At 55.4% G+C, this 24190-nt stretch overlaps 1 protein-coding gene and 1 long non-coding RNA gene across 10 annotated transcripts in view; one reads left to right on the plus strand and one right to left on the minus strand.

The window, feature by feature from the left end:
• Positions 1 to 24190, minus strand: part of MINDY4 (MINDY lysine 48 deubiquitinase 4) — a 122084-nt gene that overhangs the window by 1710 nt on the left and 96184 nt on the right. For 2 of the 9 annotated variants that reach the window (XR_009403778.1, XR_009403776.1), the window contains 4 exons: positions 15538 to 15598; positions 13437 to 13558; positions 12398 to 12490; positions 35 to 102 (listed from right to left, as the gene is read on the minus strand). Coding sequence is in view for 6 of the 9 variants with exons in the window: in XM_059396627.1 (XP_059252610.1) it covers positions 15550 to 15598 (49 nt within the window). In the remaining 3 variants the exon portion in view is untranslated. The other 7 variants (XM_059396631.1, XM_059396627.1, XM_059396629.1 and 4 more) reach the window with 4 other exon arrangements.
• LOC132015821 (uncharacterized) lies at positions 16357 to 21218 on the plus strand. Its single transcript, XR_009403780.1, has 3 exons — positions 16357 to 18445; positions 18721 to 18879; positions 20550 to 21218. It is a non-coding gene; the product is annotated as an uncharacterized LOC132015821 (long non-coding RNA).

Raw genomic sequence — 24190 nt, forward strand, 5'->3', positions numbered from 1 at the left:
ACGGGCTGTGACCATGCAGTCACCATCGGCTTACCAGCATGCTGGACAAATCTTCCAGAATCTCTCAGGCTGTCCTGAAGGGAGGCAGAGCACTAGAGGTGGCTGGGAAGATAAGACAAGGCCCCAGGGAGGGGGTGAGAAATAACAGAATGCTTTCTCCCAAAGAATCCCTCTACCCCCCCGCTCCCCAGCTCTGCCCCCTACCAGGGTGCTCTGCACACCCCTCCCCTGACCTTGATCAAGGACCTGACAGCCTGGCTCTTGTCTGCACAGATGGGGGAGTCCCCCATGCCCCCCACCCTGCCACCACTGCCGGGGAGATATGGGCCAAGGAGGCATGGGCCGGTGAGGCTCAGCCAGGCCCCCACCCCCGAGCTTGGGGGAACAGAGAATGGACCAAGGTCCAGAGCACAGAGACCAAAAAAACAGACAGAATGTCCCCCATGCTCCTCAGCCCAGTCCTCAAGGCACCCCACGTACCACCACCATCCCTTCCCAGCTCCAGACTGGGGCCCTGGTTCCTGTGCCCCCAGGCTCACTGTTCCCGGATATTTGCATGTACACTCTTCCCCTGCCAAGCACCTTCCTTGGTTGCCCTTCCCAGCCACACCACCACACCACCTCTCCTGATCCCCTCCTCCGTGGTGATTGTGGTGGTTAAGGCCATGCACCCTCACCTCCAGAGCCGGTTTCTCACCCCCACCCATCCTCTAATGGCCTTGTATGGGTGAGAGTGGTTCAAGCACAGGGCTTGCATCTTCTCCCTCCCCTTCCACTGTGCCCCCCGCAGAGCTGAGCTTGGGGCTGAGCATAGGGGTGGGGTGGATAGGGAGATGATCCAGGAGGTGTCCAAGTCCCCTGAAAGACAGCACCCACCTCTCAAAGCCTGTGTCCCTGTCTGACAGAGGACTCCTGGCCTCTGGCCATTCAGGCATCACACAATCCCCCTGAATTCAAAACCGGATTTCGTGGGCCACCAGTAATTGTCCAGAGGCAGAACAATTCAGGAAACTTTCTAAGCTACTTCTCCTCTTGCCGCCTTCCCCCACCCCTGCCTTCCCCGAGCAGTATTGTGTGGCTCATTGTGTGTGTTGGGGCCGGGGGGCAATGTCAAGCCTATTTCTGGAAAGTGGAATTTTCTATTTTGATGTTTTACCAATTCTCCAGCAATGGCCTCATTCGATGCTGTAGGGGAGGGGCCTGAGCGACAAGATGGGGACGGTTGCCCTCTGCCCTGCTAGGGTCGATGAGCATTTGACACGCCCCATCCAAAGATGGGAGCAGGGATTGGAGAATGGGCTGGACTCCCAGGCCTGAATGAGGGCGCCTTGAGGACACAGGGCTGCCCCCTGTCCCACCCCCATCTCTGTTGGACTGGAGGAGAGAAGAGAGAATGAAGTCACGGTTTCCCTAGCCCTGCCCTACGAGCAAAGAGGCCCTGCTGGGCCAGGAGGGAGGCATCCCTCACTTCCAGAAAGTGCTAGTGGCAACATTTTTGCCGGGTTGCCAGACCCACACTTGGGGGCCAGGCAGGGCAGAGGACTCTGCCTGGAGCCCGCCTCTGCAGTATGAGTCCTGGGAATAGAAGTCTTCATCATATGTAGAAGTGACTTTGGAGCAATTCCTCGCCCTGGGCACACACTTGCCCCCTCCCCTGGCCTGGCTGCCACCACAGCCTCCGCTCCCTCTCCAGGGCCCTAGCCCCCAACCTGGGCCTTCCAAAATCTCCTATCTGTGCCTTCTTAGATCATAAAGCATCAAGATCAGGAAAAGAGGCTCCAGTAGCATTGGATCTAATGGCCTCATTTTACATGTGGGGAAACTGAGGCTCAGAGAGGCAAGGTGGCAGGCCCAGGGTTCTTTTGTGGGCTGGTGGGGGGGTGGGGTAGGCAGGACTGGAGTCCAGGTCTCTGAGCTCCTGTGTAGACCTGGTCTGCTAGGCATGGCCTCTTCCTCCTCCCTTCTCTGCTTGGTAAGATGCCACCTTCTCCCTGGACTCCAGCAAAGACTCGGAAAAGCGCCTTCCCTGAGCAAAAAGCCAGAGACCCGGGCAGCCAGAGAGTATCCACAAGGGAACTGGCCTTCCACCACCCCCAGCCCCCAGGACCTGAGGTTTCAGTCTCCCAGCAGGCCCTGAGCCAGTGTAGAGGGACATTAGCCACCCCCCACCAATGCTGTTGTCCCCAAAGTGTCTACCCCTGGGGTCTGCTCAACTTCGGAGATTTCCAATGGTACCCTGCCCCTGTCCCACCCTGCCCCACCCCTCGCTGATAGCCAGTGTCCCCAGAGAGAGTGTCCAGGTGCCCCCAGCAAGTCCTACAGGCAGGGACCGTGATTCCATCTCTTCCTGCTCCAGCCCCTGTCCCTGGATGCCCCCAGGCCATCTGGCCTCCTGGCCTCACTGCCCTCCTGGGGGTCCTGCTGCTGCTGCCACTCTGCTGGGGCTCCCTCAGCTGGGTCTCCTCCTGCCCCAGCTGCCCCCTTGGTCCCATCACCCACTCTGGGTGGCCCTTGCTTCCTCTGGGTCCCACTTCTATGGCAAGCTGGGTGCTTCCTGGGTTCAAAGCCTCCCTGGCTTCTTTGGCTTGTCCCTGCAAGCACAGGCCAGCTAGGATCCAGCAGTTGGGGCAGGACCCAGCCCAGATGCAGCCTCGTGCTCCTTCCTGGGCCCTATGGCAGGACTGCTTAGATGCCAGTGGGTTCCAGAACTGCAGGAAAATTGCTTCTCTGTGCTAGTGGCTGTGCTCACAGCTCACCACCAGGATGAATATGTTCATCTTTATACCAATGCAGTCCTAAAATTCAGCTTTAAAGTCTTTTAGGGAGGAAGAAAGAGGCCCATGAAAGCAAAAGAGCCCAGGGTCCACAAAAGTCATAATGTGGGGGCACCTGGGTGGCTCAGTGGGTTAAAGCCTCTGCCTTCGGCTCGGGTCATGATCCCAGAGTCCTGGGATCGAGCCCTACATCGGGCTCTCTGTTCGGCAGGGAACCTGCTTCTTCCTCTCTCTCTCTGCCTGCCTCTCTGCCTACTTGTGATCTCTGTCAAATAAATAAATAAAATCTTTAAAAAAAAAAAAAAAAGTCATAATGTGGCCTGACTACCCCCCCGCCACAGCAACCCATGACCACTACCACCACCACCACCACCACCACCGCAGCCAGACAGCAGCGCACGGAGCCGGGACAGAGAGGAGTGTGCTCCATCTGAGCTCAGCCTGCCCCCTCCAGTAAGGACAGCGCATTCCTGGGCTGAGCCGTGTCCCCAGCCCTCTCCTGCACGGAGAGCCTTGCATCCCTCTTGCCCACCCTTGCCAAGCCACACCTGGCAAGGGTGCCACCCCAGACGCTCAGCTGTCCCTTCCTCCTCCCCTGACAGGGCACGAGCTTTCATGCTCATGTGCACGCACATACACACACACCATGACGTGTGCTTGCACACATGTGTATGCACACATGGGCAGTGCACACCAGCATCACAGCACAACACATAGCACTCACATATGTACGTACACATACGCAAACACACGGGCATACTTGAACATGCTCGAGTGCATATATCTCCTCACATGCACGTGTGCAAGCAAATGCACAGATGAAAAACACACACGGTGGCCGTGAAGCCCTGCCACCCCTCCACTGTGCATAACCTGGACTCTGCTGCCTGTACCCTGAAGCCAGGGACTCTGTATGGCCTCTCTGGCAACTCTCACAGCTGCTCACGGCCGTGGCCTCCTATGCGGCTCAGAGTCCGGGGTCTCTCTCATCCCCTCTGCTTAGCAGGGAGCTGACTTTAAATGGGGAAGAGGAGGCGGCATGGGCAAGAGGAATGCTGTGGTGAGCATTTCTGTCCCTGCACAGCTCCAAGGTTCCTCTCTTGGGGACACGCTCTGTGCGTCCTCGTCTCTTCATTTCCAGCCGGTACCCTCACCCTGGGTGGGGACGGTGGCTAGATCTGACCCATCTCTCTGCTCACAGCCAGGTGGGGAGTAATCCCAGTGTGCAGAGCAGTGCGGGAAAGTTGCAAAGGTGAACAGAGCCAGCCATCTGCCAGCCAACCAGCCAGTGTTAGGAGGGATGTGCTCCCCCCCGCCCCCCAGAGCTGGGAAGTGCAGGTTCACCTCTGGGACCACCCTCTCACTCTGTGGCTTCCTAGGATGTCATGATGCTGTGGGCTGGGGCTGGCAGAGGTGAGTCTAGGAAGGAGGGAGGTGCCCACTCTTGTCCCCATCCACTTGGGACCCCCCCCCCCCCGTGGTCCGCTCTGGGGATTCTATTCATGTGAAGCCAACATTCCTGGAGCCCACAGGGCCAGCAAGATCATCTCACACAGGCAGATCGCTGTCTTGCCTAATGAGAAAATGATGACATGGCCCCCTGCCCTGGGCCCCTGTGCCCAGCCAAGCTCTGGCTCTCCCCAGCCCCCAGGGCCACCGGCTTCACCCCAACATGCACACACCTCCTGCTCTGTGCTATCATTCTGTCAACTCACAGAGCCCCCGGGCCACCCCCTCCGGAGTCCTCCTGTCACCACCTCTCAACACCCAGGGAGTTAGACCATTAGGATAGGAGGGCCTTCAGGTCATTAGGACAAAAGTAAACTGAGGCCATGGGCTGAAATGGCTTCCCCATTGTTGAAGCCAGGGCCTGAGGGGTTTCAGTTACAGTGTCTGGAATTCAGGAAGCCCAGGTCCCCTTATGGCGATCCTGCCTCTGCCCAGGGCAGGCCAAAAGAGGATAAATATACAGTGTTGGCAGCAGCCAAGGGGGTGGTGAGAGGTCTCCCCGCAAGCACTCTGTGTTCAAGAGCCAGAAGTCCATGGAAGTGGCCATTTTTAGAGCCCGCCGGAAAAGAAAAAACCTGGTTTAGCTGTCTGCCTGCCTCTTCCACTCATCCCACCTCGCCAGTCTAAGGATACGTGGACAGAAGAGACCCAGGCCAGGGGTTCCCTAGTGGTTGGGGGCCAAGACTCACAAATACAAGGCAGTCAGAGGAAGAGCCCAGGTGAGGTTATGAGCTGGGTGTGAGAGAGTGATCAGTGAGGGTAGGAGAAATTCTGGTAGCCTTCCTGGAGGAGGCAGGACTTTGAATCATGGAATTTCAGGATCTGAAGGGATCTCAGAAGCCTCCTAAAATCACATATCATCAGACTCGGGGTTCTCCTTGCTACTCTCCCTTCCAGAGGGCTATGACCCTCTCTACATGAGGACTTCCCCCACTGGGACAGTTCATGGGAATGGTTAGAGAATTGCTTATGCAGAGACACAAGGATCTATTTTCTAAGGGCTGCTACTTCTCAGGTGGGCCAATCCCAGGACTCTCAGGCCCTCTCTGCTCCTCACCATCCTGGTAGTGGGGCAGAGGGAGGGTGTTAGGGCTGGGCACAGTCATACCAGGACAATCCCATTACCCCAGGAGTGGCCAAGAGCCAAACCATATGAAGACCACCTTGGTCCACGAGGGAATAGACAACTGGCACATGGAGGGTCCCCTCTCCTGGGCACTTGTCCGCCACCTGTCTCATCCCTATAGACAACAACTTAAGGGGGCACCCGTCCCACACCCCTCAGTTACCTGAACCTGCCAGAAAGCAGAACTGAGGATCAAAATCAAGGCCAGGGCTGGTTCGAAGGAGGTGGGTGAGGCCTTGGGCAGGGCTGCTACAGAGGTCCATTTGTTTGGTTGAGAAATCAGAGCAGGAAAGGGGAGAATCATTAAGAATCTTAGTGATGCATGTAGCTTGTATGTAGCTTTTATATATGTCCTAAAAACGTCTGAGGATTCCATCAGTGCTTCTTGGACTAGAATGTGAACATGAATCCCCTGGAGGTTTTATTAAAATGAGCTTCTGACTCAGTAGGTCTGGGTAGGGCCCAGGATTTTGCATTTCTAACAAGCTCCCAGGTGATGTCCATGCTCCCTGGTCTTATGACTTGGAGCAGCAAGGGTCAGAATTACAAAATGAAACAAAGTCCTGATCATAGTCTAGTTAAAGCAAAAACACAGAGAGGGACGAAGCTTCTCATGAGGCCAGAGAGAGATTACAATGGAGCCTCACTTTCCATTGGAGCTTCCTGGAAGCCATGACAAGAAAGGAAGACATGCTCACCAAAGCTTACTCTATGGTCACAGAGGCTGCTGCCTCCGGTCAGGAGAAAGTCTTTCTTCCGATTCTGGCTGTCCAGGAACTGGTTGAGTGGACCTTATTATGAAGAGATTTGAAAGGCAGGCAGGTGGCTGTGGTTTAGGGACATTTGGGCCTTTCTGTGAGAAGGTCTGAGCCTGGGCACCTCAATGGGGTACATCCCTGATGGAGAGTCACAGTGTGGATAACACAATGCCCCTAGGAGCCCAGCCGAGGCCAGCACCGTGGTCAATGCCCATAGGAGACCATCCTTCCGCCATTCGCTGGCTCAGACCCGAGCTGGCCCGAGCTGGCCCGAGTGGCCCTAACGACAGAGCGGGGGTTCTAGACAGCCCTGGGTGTACAGGGGAGGGCAGCTAAGGCCTAGGCCTGAACCTCAGGAAGGGGTGAGGTAGATCTGTGGGCAGCGGAAGAACCCCACCTCTTTCCAGTAATCAGGAAAGGCTTCCTAGAGGAGGGGACATGGCAGACAGATTTGTTTATGCGAAGGAAGGGAGGTGGTTTGGGAAGAGGAAAGGCCAGGCAGAAGGAGAGGTGGACGGGTGGGCTTCCAGCCCAGTGAGGGACTGCCCCCTTTCTCCAGGGCTGACTCAGACCCTCTGAGTGGGCCTGGCAGAAGAGGGATGTTGCACTTTGTGAGGCCGTCGGTGCCTCAAAGCCTGAATCGCCAGTACAGAGGCGGCGGCCTGGGCCCTGCTGGCCTCAGGGGCGCCCGGGCTGGGGGTGCAGAGTCTCTGCCCTCAGGGAGCTCCTCGCCCAGTGCAGTGCAAGTGGGAGCTGGGGCCGAGTGAGGAGCTCGAACAATTAGGCCTCTGGACATGAAAGGGGGCACAGCCAGGGACAGGACACAGGAGAGACAGACTTGGTCAGTCTGGTGCCGCAGGGGCTTGGGACGTCACTGCCCCAGCTAGAGGTTCCTCGCTCATAAGCAGGTATGTTCCTATGAAAGGCCAACCTGAACGGTCGTCTCAGCGTAAGAGGGCATCAAGGGAGAGCACAGCTGGGTCACATGATGGTGCTCAGGTCTCGGCTTCCCTTGCTTACTCCTTCTCAGCGTCCCCAAGGACACACCTCTCTTTTCCCAGCCTCCTTTGTGATGAAAGGGACGGGCATAACCCTGATGACTTTCCAGAAAAGGAAATGGAAAATCTTTAAACAAATAAACCCAAGGTGTGTCTGTGTTAGTGGGGAAGAAGGAAAAAAGTGCTTGGCATTTTCTGTGGTTGCCAAAGCCATAGGAGCTGAGGGATGACAGGAATTGGGGTTTGCAGGAGACGTTGAGGTTGGCGACCTGCTCCTACCTTGGCTGGTCAGCCTTCCTCTAGGCAGGGCCAGACGGGGGGGGGGGGGGGGTGTGACCCAGCCTTCTCTCTGGGCTGCTCACAGAGAGACGTCTGGATGGAAGAAAGACTAGGCTCCCATAATAGCTTGCAGGTATAGAAACCAGAGCCCTGACAGGTGTTTCCAAAGACTGTGAAGTCTCGGTGACTGGGGATAAAATCAGGGAAGACAGGGACCAGAGGTTCCAGCAAGCCTCTCACTCCTCTGCCCTATGTGGGGGCCTGCCAGAATGCAAGGGAGAAGTAAGAACTTGACACCTGCTATCCATTAGCCTGGAGGGCCTGGGTGAGTGCCTTGGCTCTCTGAGCCTCAGTTTCCCCACCTGGAAGTGGAAGGTTTGAGGGAGGGGCCTAGCAGGTGCTGCCCACAGTGTCTGACGCTGGCACCCTCGTCTCCATCTCGGGAGCAGTCACTGCTCTGCTTACCTCATTCTACAAAAGTGGGACCAAAGCCCAGAGCAGAAAGGGAGTGCCATATGGAGTAGCCAGAGAGAAAAGCCAGGAGCTGCTGTGGGGCCAGTGAGAGCTGGGGAAAGGAGAGGAGGGACTGCCATTTGGGGCGGGCGGCGTCAGGGAAGAGGAACTGACCTCCAGGGGTGGAGGTGGCCTCCCTGTGTCACAGCATTGCACACAGTCACGCTTATTGCCTCTCAAGGAGCTCAACCCACCCCGATTCCTGCACCCTCCCATCCAGCTCCCCGTAGAAGAGCCGATGTATGCTGCCCACAGACTGCCCACCAAGCCCTGTTCCAAGCACTGTGCACTCACTCCCCACGCCAACCTGAAGAAACACAGGATATGATTATTCCCATTTTACAGGGAGGGAAAATGTTTTGTTCTTTTTTGTTTTTGTGCTCTTTGTCACTTAACTTAGGTGACACAGCAGAGACGTGGGAGCTAAGATCTAAACCTGGGTCATCAAAGTCTAGGTCCAAGTTTATAACCACTCTGGCAGGCTGCAGTCTCCTGTCTTATGGTGAACACCCCCTGGTGGGTACAGCAGGGATCCCCCAAACCCAGGGAGAGCACAGCCGACAACAGCTTGGGACTTCTGACACGCAGGTTCGGGAGAGCCAGGGCCACAGCAATAGCGCATGTGGGAGAAGCACGAGTCTCGGGGCAAGGGCTTGGAGCTCTCTGTGTGCTTTCCTGCCTGAGAGACTCCTGGTCCCCAGGAGATGAGCAGTTTCCCTAAGGTCCACGAGCACCCCAAATGACCAAGCTAGGGGTCCCAGGCTCTGAGAGCACAGATGGGGCACCCCATGGGAAGGGGACCTTCTCAAGGCCAATGAGGGACTGGGTACTATCCCGCCAGCCTGGCTGTCTTCCATGTGCTCTCGGAGGTGACCAGGCCCAAGGGAGCCAGCTGGTCCCGTCCAGCTGGCCCAAGGTCACCAATAGCTTCAAAAACAATGGGCAGTGGGTCCAGCCGTAGCCGGGTCCAGAACAAAGGCCTGGGTACTTCCTCACATTGAGGCCCCCTCCTTCATGGTTTGCCAAGACAGGAGATGGAGGAAGCCTTCATCAGGAGGTAGGGATGTTTTGCAAAGACTGTTCCCAGGAGAGCGGCGGCCACCGGTGCCAACAGGGGAGCGCACACAGGGGCCGGCTGCTCAAGGCCGAGGTCTGCCTGCCAGGAAGCAGGGAAGAGAGGGCCCTGGACTCCAAGTCCATGGGCCCCCCACCTTGCTCCCTCAGCTGAATCACTGAAATGCAAGCGATCTCCCTCTGCTGCTTCTCCCTGGGGCCCGAGCTCAGAGGTCGGCATCACCCTTTGGGCCGCCCTGTACCCCTGTTGCAGCACAGTCTTCTAAAGCAGCACAGGACCCCCTCTGCCCTGCTCTGAAACCTCCCACGGCTACCCAGGGCTCAGGAGACAGCGTGAGCTCTCTGCCTGGCATGCAAGCCCTTCGGCTCTGATATACCTTAACTTCCCGCCATACAGATGCCCCAGCCCCTTTCCCCGGGGCACGTAGGCCCCTGCCCATCGGCCTGGGATACCTCTGCCTCTCCTCCTCCCCTACACTCCTTCAAGGTTCAGCTTCAATCCTCTCCCATCTAAGAAGCTCCCCTGACTGCTCCAGCCCATACAAGTACCCCTCGTCTGAGCCCTATACCCCGAATGCAATCCAAGGATGATCTCAGCCCAGGACTTTGGAGAACATCGAGGCAGGAAATCAATAACAGAACAATCCTTCCTTAGAGTAAGGTTCCCACGCATAGCACAGTGTATTTATACAATTGTCCTGCCGTCGTTATTATTAGTACCCCTCGGGTTCAGCCCCAGTGCCGGAGCAAGGGAGGGGTGAGGAGAGGCAGGGCCCAGAGATGGTGCCGACAACCAGTGTCTCCAGTGCCCGGAGAGTACTCGCAGTGGACACCCAGGCAGGACACAAGGAATTGGGGGCTTGTCATGGAGATGGGCTCCATTCCACAGGGAGGCGGGACTTTGCTGAACCTCACACATGTCAAGGGGCCTTAAACCATAAAATGCCAGATAAGCACCCAGAATTGCCCTTATCAAGGGCCACAGGAAAGTCGCCAGGTTTAATCTCAAAACCACACCCGGCATCAACAGTTTAGAGACCTTGGGCAATGCCTCCCCATCCCAGTGCCCAGTGACTGGGGCTTTATGCCTGGAGCCAGGGTGGGGAGGGGCTTCTTCAAAGGTGGGGAATGAACTTTGGGCTTCATCCCCCCAGGATGGGACAGATACAGGAGGGAAGGGAAGACAAGGGACAAGGAAACAGGGTGCTATGGGCTGGGGTGGGGAGGGGCGGTATACACACACATACACACACACACACACACACACACGTGTGCGCACCTGCATGTACAAATGTGGGGGAATGGGTGAAACCTGTAGCTGGGTGCAGACCACCAACTGGGATCTGGGTGGTAAGAGAGGAGCTGCTCGAGGCTATTCTGAGGACTGGGCCTGCACTTTCAGCTAGATAATCCCAGAGGGCTTCCTAGAGGAGGGGCCTTGGAGATTTTGAGGGTCTGGTTGGATTTGGCAGATGGTCACAGGCAGCCAGAGGGCAGGGACCCAGGTGCAGGGAAGAGCACTAGCAAAGGCTTCAGGCAGTGCAGGGTTTCTCAGGGAAGCTGCTATGGTTGGGGGTGGGTGAAGTATGGAGCTGGAGGAGGAGGAAGCAATGTGGGAGGCAGAATGACAGGCAGTTGGTCACCCCCTTAGATTCCCCCATCAGATGTACTCCCTTCAGCCCAAAGGCCAGCTGGTGGTCTGGTCTCCAAGAGACCCTTCATTGAATGAGAAATGCCCCAGCAGGGGTCTTAACTAAGAATTCCTATCTGGGCCTCGATTTCCCCAACTACAATGCAAAGGCCTTCAGTGATTTCCCAGGGACCAGGACATAGGATAGGCATCTCCGGGGAAGGCAAAAGGGACATTTGGACGAAGCACTTCGGTCCCATCCCAAGACAGCAGGAAAGGCCCATGGTGGGCTGCTGGGACCACTGAGCCCCTGACCAGCGTGGGCCAAAGGTCCTCTCTTGTGCAGAGCCGGTCTGCCGGAGCGACATCCCTGCGCTCCGTGCAGGCACGGGCGGTGGGCCACCCTGACCCACTGACCTTGCTTGCCCCCCTCCCCTGCCCACCTGCCAGCCTGCTCCTCCGCCTGCATTAAGCAATCTCTATTATCGCAAATGCCTGACATTTTTGCCTGGTAATTACAGCTCCCACAGCCCCAGGAGGATTAGGGCATGATTAGGGAGTAGGGAGGACTCTGGCGGGTGGAGAGAAGTACCTGCAAATAGGCTTGGCAGTTTGATGGCCTCCTGCAAGGTTAGGCTCCCCAAAGGGCTCCGTGACCAGAGAGGATCATCCACGGGGCCTTGGAAGGCAAAAGGCTATCAGCATCAGTCACCTCCATCGTCTCCTGGCCTCTCCCTCCCCCTGCCTCTCCTGGGATCAGAGCAGCAGCCCCTCAATGTGCCCCTTGCCTCTGCCTCCATACCCGCTTGCTGGCCAGGGGGAAAGATCTGGAGTCAAGCTCTGAGCAGACCTTGTCTCCTGGGAACACGTCCCAGCAGAGAGCCCAACATTCAAGGCCTTCTCCCCCTCTGTGCCTCCTCCCCTGACCCTCTGGGACTCACAGACCTCACGGCCTTTCATGGTCTCTCAGTTCTCCCCACCTCACCATGTCACCCGCAATGATCTTCCGTCCAGTTCTCCACTTGGCAAAGCTATGCCCATCCCTCAAGGCCAAGGTAAGATGCTACCACTGCCAAGGATCCTCCCCCACCCCCACCAGAAACATTAAGAGCAAACACTTAGCAAGTCCTTGAGACGTGCCAGGCCCTGCTCTCCACACCTCACTGCGCAAGGACTCCCTCAGGCCTCAATACAGCCCCTTGAGGTGGGCATTTCACAGAGGAGCAAACGGAGGCCCAGAGAGCTCAGGGCAGGTGCTGGTGGTCACACAAGCAGGAGGTCATGAGTCAAGGCTAGACTCAGGCCTCTGGTCCTGCTACTCCCACCCAGCCATTCAGTACTTCCTCACGGGGACTCCCTCTGTCACCCCCACGAAGTCCGAGGCTCTAGAACAGAACTGTCTCCAACTTTAACCTGATTCACCTGATGGTTTTGTTCAAGTCCAGATTCTGAATGGTAGACGGGCGTGTGGGTGGAGCCTGAGATTCTGCATTTCTAAAAAGTTCTCAAGTGTTACTGATGCTGCTGATCTAAGGCCCACACACAGAGCCAAAAGGCTAGCAGAAGAGTCCTCCTCTTGCCATTGTGGGCTTAGCAGAGTCAACAGCCTGGGGGAGCAGAAGATGGGTCCTTCACCAGCCCCAGCCCTCCCGGGAGGCTGGGCCCCCAGCCCCAACTTCCCTTCACTCAGAAATAAGCACTGGGTTGGGGTCCTGAGGATATCCCCCAACACTCACCCCCACAAAGCCTTGGCCCAGCTCTGACCCCCAGGGAATCCTTGTGGTTCTTCTGGAAGCTGCTCTTCTTACTGTGCCACTGCCACAAAGAACCTACAGAAACGGGGTGCAAATGGCTCAGCCACCATTAGCACAGCACGTGCCCTGGCGTGGAGGAAGGTGACGAAAGCACGAGGCTGGCCCTGGAAGAGGCCAGTGGCTATTGAGGAATTCTTTGTCCTCGGGTCCCTTCCCCCAGCTATGGGGCCCAGAGGTCTGTATCTCCTCTCCTAAAGCCAGGTGAGGGAGACTTCCCGAAAGCTGCTTCAAAGCTTGCCAAGTGCACCTGCAGTGTGGGATGGTCCCTGACTCCCACCTGAGGACAGGAGACACTGCTGTTCCTGACAGCAGGGTCTGAGCAGACAGGCAAGCTGAGGGGGGAGGATGTGATCTCCAGAACCGGGAAGGCAGAGAGGTGCGGGGCCTTTGCATGGTTTAGTTGTGGATCCTTCCTTCCAGAAGGAAGCCTTGGGTCTTCTTCAATGGGGAAAGAGAAGGCTAACTGCCTCAGAAGCTGGGTGGAAGCCGGTACCGGGAGCCACCATAAGTAGGTACCAGAGTGTGAATCATCCGATTGGGGGGGCAGTCCCCAGTAATGGGAGGCCTGCACAGAAGGCAGGGCAGTTTGCACTAATCGGGGAGAGTGTCGGCTTGAGTGGCCTTGAGACCTCTTTTACTGCCACAAGGGCAGCGGGATCGACCTGCTCTTGCCTCCAGAGACCAAGAATTTGCACCTCACTGACACCTTCTGGCTTGCTAACCCGGCCAATGGCCCACGTGCCAGCCCATGGCCCACGTGCCAGCCCTGATGGGGTGGCCATGCCCAGGTCGGTCTGCAGCAGCCACTCAACTCTAGGACTCTTAACTTTTTCCTGGGGAATTCAGGAAGGTATTAGCCAAAGTCAAACAGACCCTCTCCCTGGAAAATCACACACACGTACATGAACACAAAGATTTTAATATCATTTGGGAGAGAGGCTCGGGACCTGTTGATACCTACCCACAGTCTCTTTAGAAAACTCTGTGCCTCCGGTGGAGAAGAGCCACCAGCAGGGAGGCACTCGCCTCTGGTTCATTCTTGCAGAGGTGGTGGCTGTGCTGTGGGTCTTCTCACTTCCAGACCTGAGAGATGGTGGTGCTGAGGCTTTGCTTGTCTTGTGTCCCAGGAAACCCCAGGCACGGGGTGTCAAACCATGCATGCACCTGCATCTTGGCTTCTAGAAAAAAATGCTTCTATAATATGTTGGAACTGGGTTTTTCAAGCAACGCTGGGAATATTTTGATTTCTCCAGCCCTGCCAACAGGACCCTGGTCAGGAGGTTAAGTGAGTTTCATTGAAAAGACACACTTTTCCTTCCCAGGCTGATAAACAAGCCTGCTACAGGGAAATTGACTTCCTCCACCAGGGCTCAGCTGGAGTGGCCTGTCTCTGGCCAAGGAAAACAAATGCATAAACATTTCGGGGACATATAGGAAGCATTTCTGCGGGACGCCTGCTGTGAATGGCCACTGGAGTTTACACAGCAAACCCCAGCGGGGCCTCCACACAGCTTAGACAAAGCGCGCCCTGCCCTCTCACTTCCCTCCCGGCTCCTCCCTGCTTCTCCCCAAAGACCCACAATAAGATAATACAACAATCCGGCCACGACTTGTGCCCAGCCCACGAGAGTGCAAAACAGGCCCTCGAGCTGTCACCACCAAATGCCTGGCATATAAAGAGAAGGGGTCTCCTCTTCGCCAGCGCTGCAGAGGTAAGACAGTTCCTGAGCTGCTCTGGTCCTGAGCACGGGGGTGGGTGGGGGGATGGGGGTTAGGGGAGGGATGGGACACAGAGGCTGGGGACCAGCCACCATTCAGCATTTAGGGCTCTCCCTGGCCGCTCCCTGGGCCAGGGCAGACAGACACGGGAAGAGCTCACTCCCCGGTCCTTCCATGCAAACACCCACCTCTGCGGGGCCTGCTCAGAGCTCCGGCCCGGCCCGAGCAGGGGCCAGCAATGGACCGCGCTCCTGCGCGCTCGGTCTCATGCTGCTCCTGGCCCCTCACGTGGCTGGGCTGGTGACAGAGGCTCCTGGAGGCCAGTGCTCTGCCTCTGGGTGCCCTTGCTCTGTACCACTGTTGGGAGCCATTACAGAGCAGTCCTTAACGTCACATTCCGTTTGAAGACCAGTAGGATGCAAGCCCATGGAATCAGGGAGGCTGCAACTGTGCAAATTTCCCTTTATGAGTGACTGTTTTTCCCAGTCATACCTATCCCCTCTTGCTCTGGAACATGAGGGCCTTCCCAGGCTCTGCCCACCCACATTGGGGGTCCCTTGGCTCATTCTCATCTTATTGCCCTCTGTGGCAAGAGGTCCCTGCCTAGAAGGTTCTTCCCCATATCCACCTGGCCAGGTCCACATGACCATCCTCCTAGGGCCTCATAGGGATCCAGGTTTGCCCTGAGACAGGCTCCCAGGGGGCGGGTGTTGCCCTAGGCAGCACAGCTTACAAAGCCTGGTGCCTTAGGCCTGGGGCCTACGCAGACAAGACAGGCTAGACCAGAAGCCCCAGCAGGGACACTACTGGACCAGAGGCATCGCCTGTTTGCAGAGACCCCCATTAGATGACCTCTTACCCACAGGTCTCTAGGGCCCTGGGCGACCATCCCTGTTCCCACCCCAGCCATGAACCATGCAAACCTCAGGCTTCCTTTGCCACAACAGAACAAACGACTCTTTCCTCCTCAGCTGGGGTTTGACTCCTGCTTTATAGAACGCCAACCACCAGAAATAAGGAGCTCAGGGTGCCCAGGCTGACTGTATCACAGGCTTGACGAGGGGACAGGTGGCCCAGTGGGGAGCAGGGGAGGGATGCAGACAAAAAGCACACAGGCAGTCCCATCCTTGGCAGTCATGGCTCAGTCAGGGAGGGAGCCGTAAGCAGCACTCTAGGCCCTCATCACAGTCCTGGGGGACCTTCATGGAAGGGGCAGGAAGGTTCTGGATGCTTCCGCAGCACTGCTGGCCCAGAGTGGGGTGACACTCTTCTGAGAGACTTGTCCCTGAGGCCTGGGGCTCAGGTGTCACCCCCAGTGATGAGTGGTGGAGCCATAGGCTTACCCACAGGAAGGGTCACAAGATGGGGTCTGAGCCGTTCCAGTTCACCGCTGCCCCCTTCCACCTGCAAGCAGAGTAGCAGGTAAAGAGTCAGAGCTGCCCAGGCCCACACGGGAACCATCTCTTGCCCTCACTTACCCGAAGGTCCTGTCTTAAGGGCTTTGAGGATTTCTGGTTCTAACCTCCCTACTTTGCCTCTCCACATCACACACAAACCTATATACCAGGCCCCCATGAAACACAAACATACCTAGGACCCCAGGGAGCCCAGGAGAAGATAGAAGGGGCAGGACATTAATTCGTTCATTCATTCGTTCTTGCCACAAGTGTTTATCGAGAGCCTGCTGTGTGCCTAGCACTGCAGGGCCCTGAGCTGATGGGTGTGGTCCACGTGCCCGAGGACACAGCCACCTCCCAGGGTGCCTCATGGTGGACTTGACAGCACATGGGAAGATCCAGATAGGGAGAATCCTGGAGGGTTCCAGGTGCCGGAGCCTAGAGAAGGCGGGAGAGAGGTATGGCCCACGGCAGGAAGCAGGCAAGGAGGCACCACACAGGACCTGGGAGCCTCCGAAGGATTCTGGGCTTTGCTTTGAGAGCCACGAGAAGCCAGTGAAGGGCTGGAAGCAGCTCAGTAAAACACAGATTTGCATTTTTTTAAATTACTTGATGAAGTCTTAAGAAGCAGTATCATTTAATGGGCTAGATACAATTTTAATACCAGTCCAATTCCAAAATAAAAGTTAGTGGAGATGATAACCACAAAATGACCCAACACTTAATTTTTTAAAAATTTTTATTCACTTATGTATTTTTGAGTGCGTGGGGGGAGGGTAAGCAGAGACAGAGAGAGAGAATCCTAAGCAGGCTCACGTCCAGTGTGGAGCCCAGCACAGGGCTGAATCTCATGACCCCGAAATCATGACTGGAGCCTACATTAAGAGTCAGATGCTTAACTGACCGAGCCATCCAGGCACGCCCTAGCATATGACTTGAATACACACTTGTTTTCTAAAGCAGCCCAGGAGGATCACATTTCTAGCGGATGGAATGTTCCTACAAGACCTGATCCTGGGTATCGAAGAGATACACATCCGTCCTGAGATCCAGGAACTTTGGAAGCAGATGTGGGTGGCATCTACCTCAACAGCAGTGCTAGGGTACAGGGTTCGAACCCAGGCTCCTGAAATGCTTTTCGCAATGTTGAGGCTAGCGGAGGGAGCACACTTTTTCAAAACCTGATGTTTTTCTTCTGACAGAAGTCAACCTGTCAATGGCCAACAGAAGGGGGTGGAGGGAAGGAAGCTTTTCTCATTTTAACTGTGCTTCTGCTTTGGAGAGTCCCAGCTGCCTGAGGTGGGAGCCTCGACAGGCAAGTGAACAGGGTCTCCCAGGGGAAGACTGGAACACCTCCTGACCAATCGCTCAGAAGGCCCACGACGTTTCAGCAGTGGTTGGTTGTAAACCCAACCTTCTCCACCTTTATGAAGAGCGCAGGCTCCCTCTGGGCTTCTTTCTCCTTCCTTCCTCAGGCTTCTGCTCTTTGTCTTTCTTCATGACCCGTGCCTTGCTTCAGTGGCTGCACCAATGTCTCTGGCTTTTCGATGGAGAGGGACAGCCTTCCAGAGGCAACGAAACTCGTACTCACTCTGCTCTTACCAAATTACTTTCCTCTTGATTATAGGCACCTTCCTGGCATCTGTAAAGACTGTATTTTCTTCTGTTGAATTTTTTGCACACCTTTGACCAGCTTCTTCCTCTTCAAAGGAGCCAAAAGATTTCTCATCATTTGAAGACAAAAAATCGTGGTGGTATTTCTGTGTGTCTTGCTCCCATGGAAGGGTTTGGTGTGGGAGCTACTTGGCCTATCGTCTGTTTTGGAACAATTACTATCCCGCTCAACTCCGACCCCCACCCACCCACTGTGAGGATAGAAGGAATATGGGAATTTAGTGTTTGTCACATTCCAGACACAAGATGCAGCCCTGCCCTGCGTTGTGAAACATTTTTATCCAGACTGTATATTAATGCTGAATTGCATCTTTCTGTTAAAATCCTCAGCATAAAAGGCTGAAACGGATAGACGGTAGGAGAAAACCTGCCAAGCCAAGACTGTTAACACTGTTTTAGGAAACTAGTCCTTCCAAACTACCTCTGTGTCACCCTTCAGTGTTATGGATGATGCCTTGTGACAGCGAGAGAGCCCACCCAAATGGGGTGGTAGGACTTTTTGACAACCAACCCTTTCCTTCCTGTGTAAAAGCCTGGGAGATACCCTTCACACCTGAGCCATCGGACCCAGGAGAGCCTTCTGGTCACAGATGCTCAGAAGCGGGTCTGGATGTGCAAAAAATTTTGGACACATTCCTCGGTGTTTTCTCCGGACTAAGTGCTGGAAGACCAACCTTAGCAAGACGCACTCCAAACACAACCTGTAATGAGACACATAGCCCTCCTGTGCTTGTCCACCGACCCTGCCTCCCCTTAACTGTCAGTCATGGAAATGGTCGGCGCCATTGCTCCCCTGGCAGGGTGGGGGGGACTTAAGTGATTCTGTGGGGGGGACTTAAGTGATTCTGTGGTGTCCGCTTGCTTTCGACTATTTCCTGAGCTGCTACAGGTCAGCCCTGGGGCAGATCTAGAGGGATCTATTAGGTGCTCCGGGGCTGGGCCACTTTGAGGGGCTCCACTGGCATCAAAGTGTCTGTCACTGCTTGAGGAAGAGGCAATGTGACTGTATCTGGAGATCATCAACATGGATGGAAGTCAGACCATGACTCGGTCATCAAGCAGCTACTGCCTGCACTGTTTGATGCTGGGGCCTGATGATGTCACAGGGTGGCCCCTACAGGTGCAGCCAGTAGGGAAGACAGATGCAGCGCTCAGTCACACAGCTGAGCAGGATCTGGAGGTAAGGCCCGCTGGGAAGGCATGGTGCTGACCACGGGTTCCCAGGGACTAGGCAGACTTACTGTGCCAAGCGTGTCAATAGTGAGTCCGCAATACGTGGCAATGTGACCTGGGGCTTCATCAACTCTACCATGCAACATGAGATTTTCAATTTCATTTCTCTGTTCCTCATCTTTGCAGTTTTGAAGCATGTCACTAAAATCTTTTATTGCTCTATTAAGATTTATAGGTGAGTATCAGCCTCTGTAAGTTTCTTATCAAAGTCTTACACACTAGGGCTATATCCTGAATCCAGACCCCCGAGAAAGCATCAGAAAGGAGACGTGGATGAGAGCGACATTCTGCCCGTTGCCTAGCTCCAGGCAGGCATCAGGGTCCCAGACTGCAAAGGGAAAACTATTGCCCAGACCAGAGTGGTTTCCTGTCCCAGTCGTGGTAAGAATGGGCAGGGGTGGGGGTGTGGGGCGGGAGTCAGAAGTCCGTCAGATTTCTTGTTACCATAAGGTCTAACTTCAACCTGGTCCCCAAACCCTTCTCTCATCCCTCCCCACCCCTCCCAGCCTTCACCCTCCGCACTCTGACAGGCAGAGAGAAGTTCCTTCTATGAGCTCCCCATTTGCAAACAGCTCAGATCCTGGCAACATGGGGTTTGGCTTCAGTGCAGGGGTGAGTCACATCTCTCTACTACTAGAGACATCCATGCCATCCCAACAGTCACTGGATCTTACAGTTAGGTGGTGGGAGTTAATGCTTAGTTTCGAGGCTTTTTACCCTAGTAACTAACCCACCCAGCTAACAGGTACCAATGAGGAAGAAAGTATTAGAAACAGCAGAGAAATGTAGTTTACAGTTGATACAAAATCAAAGCAGAGATATTTTTTAAATGGCAAGAGCTGAGACATGGGGGTGCTGTGCTTGTGTGAGGATGAATGGTTCCCTGGTAGGAAAGTCCATGGCCAATTACAAGGACAGTAAACAGAGCTCTGTGTATGCAATTAGGGGCAGGCAGGGGGAGGGCAGGGATGAAACGGACCCGCAGACAGCACAGCGGGCAGAATGAAAGCTCACTCTCCCAGGGTTAGTTCAGGAGGCTGAGCATAAGAGTTCCCAGCAGGATTTCTTGACCTCAAACCACTGACATTGCGGGCTAATTTTTATTCTGGGGCTGTCTTGTGCATTGTGGGATTTTTAGTACCCTCCTCCCCTCAGCCGTGATACCCAAAAGATGTCTCCCAACATTGCCAAATAGTCCCTGGGGCACAAGATAACCCAGTGGCTGAGGACCACTGGCTTAGCAGTCGAGCTCCAAGAAGATGCTGTGGTCCTTGGAGCTCAGGGAGGCTCAGCATCACAAAGAGGGCCCATCTCAGGGCCACAAATGAGGCCCTTCCCTCCCCAGGGCCAAAAACCACAGCTGAGCAGGGGTTGCCCGCTCCACAGACTTTCAGCATTGATGACACTAGTGTATCCTGGAGACAGATGCCTAGTAGAGCCGGTATCAGCAAAGAGAAGGGCACAGGCCAGGTTTTAAAGCTCTCACCAGAGCTGACCAGTAGAAATACACCACAGAACTCTTGCTCACTATGGGCTTCCAGGCAAGTATCCTTTTGTGCAAGTTCCACTTCCTGTACTGTAGCCACGGGAAGCAGAAGATTCTGGAATGAACCCCATAGGCTATCCCTCCCTTGGGGGCATTCGCCTGTGCTGTGCCCTCCACCCGGAACAACCATCCCTCATCCCCACCCACAATTCTTCAGGATCAGATCCAAGATTCCTCCTTCTAGAAGTGTGTTCTGACCCCCAAGCAGCCTGGGGGGGTCCTCTCTCAGTGCCATATTGTCATGGGGTCTCCCTCCCCCATGAGACTGTGAGCCCCTCAAGGACAGAGCTGGTATCACTGGCCTCTGTCCCCTCCAAGACAACTCAGGGCCAAGTGCCACTAAATGAACACAGCCCTGCCCAGCAGCTATTCCTTCTGGGGCTCCAGGGGCCCAGGGCGGAAGCATCTTCGTTCACCCAGGCAGTCAGAGAGCCCAGCCCATGGCCCTTGTCCTCTCTTGTCCCTTCCCTTATGCCTCCTCCTGACTATCCCTTCTCCCACACAGGCACGTGCACCCCCATGGTCTCCAAAGGAAAGGGAATGCTTCTGCCTCTCTTTTTTCAACCTCGCAACAGCTCGAGGAAGGGATCCTTCTACCCCTCAACAGATGAGGAAACTGAGATGTGGAACAGAACCAAGCCTTCTGGAGGTCATACAACGTGACGCAACAGAGCCAGTGGAGGTACTGCATCATGGTGTTGAGTGTTCTGTGAACCTAACCAGGGCGAGGAACAGAGCAGGCAAGTGTGTGTGCAGGTTGTGGGGCAGGGAATCAGAAGAGATCAGCTGGGGCCACGGGAGCACCCAGGAAACCCTCTTTTGGTGGGTGAGAGACACTGTGGACAGGGTACCTGGGCAAGAAGTGTGTCAGCTGAGGCATGAAGACTGGCATAGCAGCCCCCTCCCCCAGTGGGTGGGGGTACAGCTGACGGACCTGGGCACTCAGCTCCAGCCCCTGGAAGGCACTGTTCCCAGCTGAAATTATATTTTCAATTTCTTGTCTGAGCCTCCAAACAGAAACATCTGTGGCCCAGCCCCAGGCCCTGGTTATGTGTTCTTTCCTCTTTCCTCTGGACCACTGACAACTGTTTCATTCTCTCCCACTCTGGCTAGGCTGGAAGCTCGAGAGGTCACTGTGTGTGTCTTGTTTGGAAATCACCATAAATGAGTCTGTTTTTGCTGAGATGGTCAGAGAGCAGCGGGAATTGCGCGGGGTGGGGGGGGGGGCGGTGGGGGGGGTGGTGGACAGACCCCACATTCCTGACATGAGGGTAGGTAATGGGAGACTCCCTGAGGTCCAGACGCGGGTCACATTTGAGAGCAGAGATGGCATGGGACCTGGGATCATTCGACTTAGGGTGCTCTTCCCCAGAAGCAAAACCAACAGTCCGCTCTTGTGTAATGTCACTGTGGTAACAAAGCCAGGTGGCGGGAAATCATACTGACCGCTCAGTGACCTTCCCCTGGGCTGGGACAATGCAAGCCTAAGCTTCAGGACCTGCACTGTTTGTGACTCAAGGTATGGCCTGGGGCACAGAGCTCCGCTTCGCATACCCTGACATGTTAAAGGAAGGGCCATCTCAGGTAGTGTCTAAGGGCCTTTCCGTGGACCTCAGCAAGCTTCCAGATGGCTAGGGGTGTGGTATGCTCCTTGCTGGGTCAGGGTGAGCATCAGATGTCCTTAGCAGGCAAGAGAGCTAGGTTTAAGGGTAGGCAGCACATTTCTGCCTGGATTAGGAGAGAGTGGATCATGAACTTGACTTCTATTCAATTGTGAACTCTCCCAGAGCAAGAACCTAGAGTCTGATCTGGCTGTTTCTTCCATGGAGTCCAGCCCAGGGATTCCATGAGGTTGAAGTGATGGGCCCAGGGGTCTGGTCATCTTGCGGTAATGACCCGAGATGTGGCCTGAGTTCAGGCCATGACGCCACATGTACCCTCTTCCTGTCAGGGTGGGGACCTCCTATGGGCAGCAGGGCTCATCCCCCAAGAGGCAGGGCCCTTTCTCCCCAGGGTCTTCACTGACCTTGAAGGCCACTTTCCCAAGTTTCTCCCTTTGAGCTGTTCGAGAATCTGGGATGAAAACAAAACGCAAAGCCTTTGTAATCCGACCCCTTGGAACAGGATTCCAGGAGGCCGGGCCTGCTGTTTCCCATTACAGTGGTATGTTATCTGATGGGTACTGGAGGGAGAGGGGGGGATCCAGCATTCCCACTATCCACTCACCCACTTAGCTTTTCTGAGAATGATGCTGGGAAAAATCTCACCACATTAACATCCCAGGTGGGCCCACCATGGTGGGGCAGGTCGTAGAGGTCATAAGAGAGGCAGACAGCTGGTTTTAGGAAAGTCCTAGCAGAGGATGGATACTCCTACCTGGGGGAAGGTGGGGGAATGGGGTGGGGCTGCCCCCAGGGCCAGCAAGGAAGGACCCCTGGCCCAGAGTATTACAACAGGCCAGATGCTTGAGGCTCAGCACTTCACCTGACATCTAACTTACAAGACAGCCAGAAAGGGCCACAGAGGGGTAGATGCTACCCTTACTTGGCACCAGAAGTTCTGAATGTGGTCCTGGGACAGCAGCACCAGCAATTCCCAGGAACTCCCCAGATATGCCAATTCCCAGGCCCCACCTAGCTACTGAACCAGAACCCATGGGGGTAGGACTCACTACCATATCCTTCAGGGATGCCTGCTGAAGCCTGAGGATCATACTCTTCCCAATGGCTGAACCACAGATGAAGACAGGTATATCAGAGTACTGATCCCCACATCCATCAGGGGCTAGGTGGAGTCTGGGCCCACAGAGCCGCCAGGCCAGTTGTTCTGAACCCTGTGTGCTGCACAAGTGTGATTTTCTATCTGTGACAAAGGACTAGGAAGCATGGCTAGAGCCACACACTGATAGTGAGCAGGGACAGAAAAGGGCAGGGCAGAGACTCAGCCTATGGACCATATGCCCCAGGCCAAGGGATGGCTCTTGGCTGTAGGCAGCGACCCCATTTTCCCCCATCATTTCACTGCACACAGTGACAACTGGGATGGGAGGAGCCCTGGGAGAAGAAGACAGCTGACAGAAGAGGAAGAGATGCTCCCGGCCCATGCTCGTGCTCAGATGACCCTGGACTGAGCTCCCCAACAAAACAGAGCCCCAAGTCACTGCTAAGTACTGGACAGTTAGGGCTGAGCTCAGAATGTCCAACCCCTGAGCTGGAGGTACTGGTGAGTCCTGCAGTGGAACCATTCTTGGGACAAGAGGAGTGATTCCAGATGGGGCTGTTGGAGAGGTCCCAGGCGGTGGTCCCCCACATCCCCTACAGAGACAGTTGAAAGTCTTTGGAGTCGGGGAGATGGGCGGAGCCTGTGCCCAGGGTGTGGTCCACAGCCCTGCTTGGGAGGCCCACCTGCAGGAAGGCTGCCCTGTGGCCTCTCACCCCGTCCTGAGGAGGGTGCCAAGGCCAGTGTCACCTTCTCTTTCCAGTGTTGCCCTTCTCTCATCACCTGGAATGAGTGGCCCTTTGTACATGAAAGGAAAGCGACCTGCTTGGGCCCTTAATCCGCCCGACGAAAGAAAAGCCAGCACATGACCCCACAAGAATGCTTTGTCCCTGGCTCGGTGGGCAGGCAGGAGGACGGATGAACAGATGGACGAATAGATGGGGTCTGATGAGGATGTCCCAGCATCTCCCACATTCCCCCCCTGGGGTTTCCGCTGTGACCGAGGCTCCAGTCAAGGGCTCATGAACCTTTGGCTGGGCAGCAGCCCAAGGCTGCGAGCGAAACCCCTGGGATGCAGGTGGTCAGAGCCCCAGCATTATCCATGTCCTGCACCCCAAGTTAATCACTTCACAGTTGGGGACATGAGGTTCCGTCTGAGGTCACACTGCGGCCCGGGGTCGCTAAGACACTACCCGTGAGAGCTGTTTACAGAGCACCTGGTGGAATACCAGGTGCTCTCACAGGTGCTCTCACAACAGCCCCACGCCGGGCTCTCCATTTTACCAGTCTTACAGCTGACAATGTGAGGGACACACGGGTGAAGAGCGGAAAGGATTCAAACTCTAGAACCCCCACGGACCACGTGCAAGTTCTAGCACTTCCCCAGAAGGTACTGGAATGCAGACCTCCTTCCTCCCCAACTTGCTC

Source organism: Mustela nigripes, chromosome 4 (assembly GCF_022355385.1).
Source record: "Mustela nigripes isolate SB6536 chromosome 4, MUSNIG.SB6536, whole genome shotgun sequence".
Lineage (NCBI taxonomy): Eukaryota > Metazoa > Chordata > Mammalia > Carnivora > Mustelidae > Mustela > Mustela nigripes.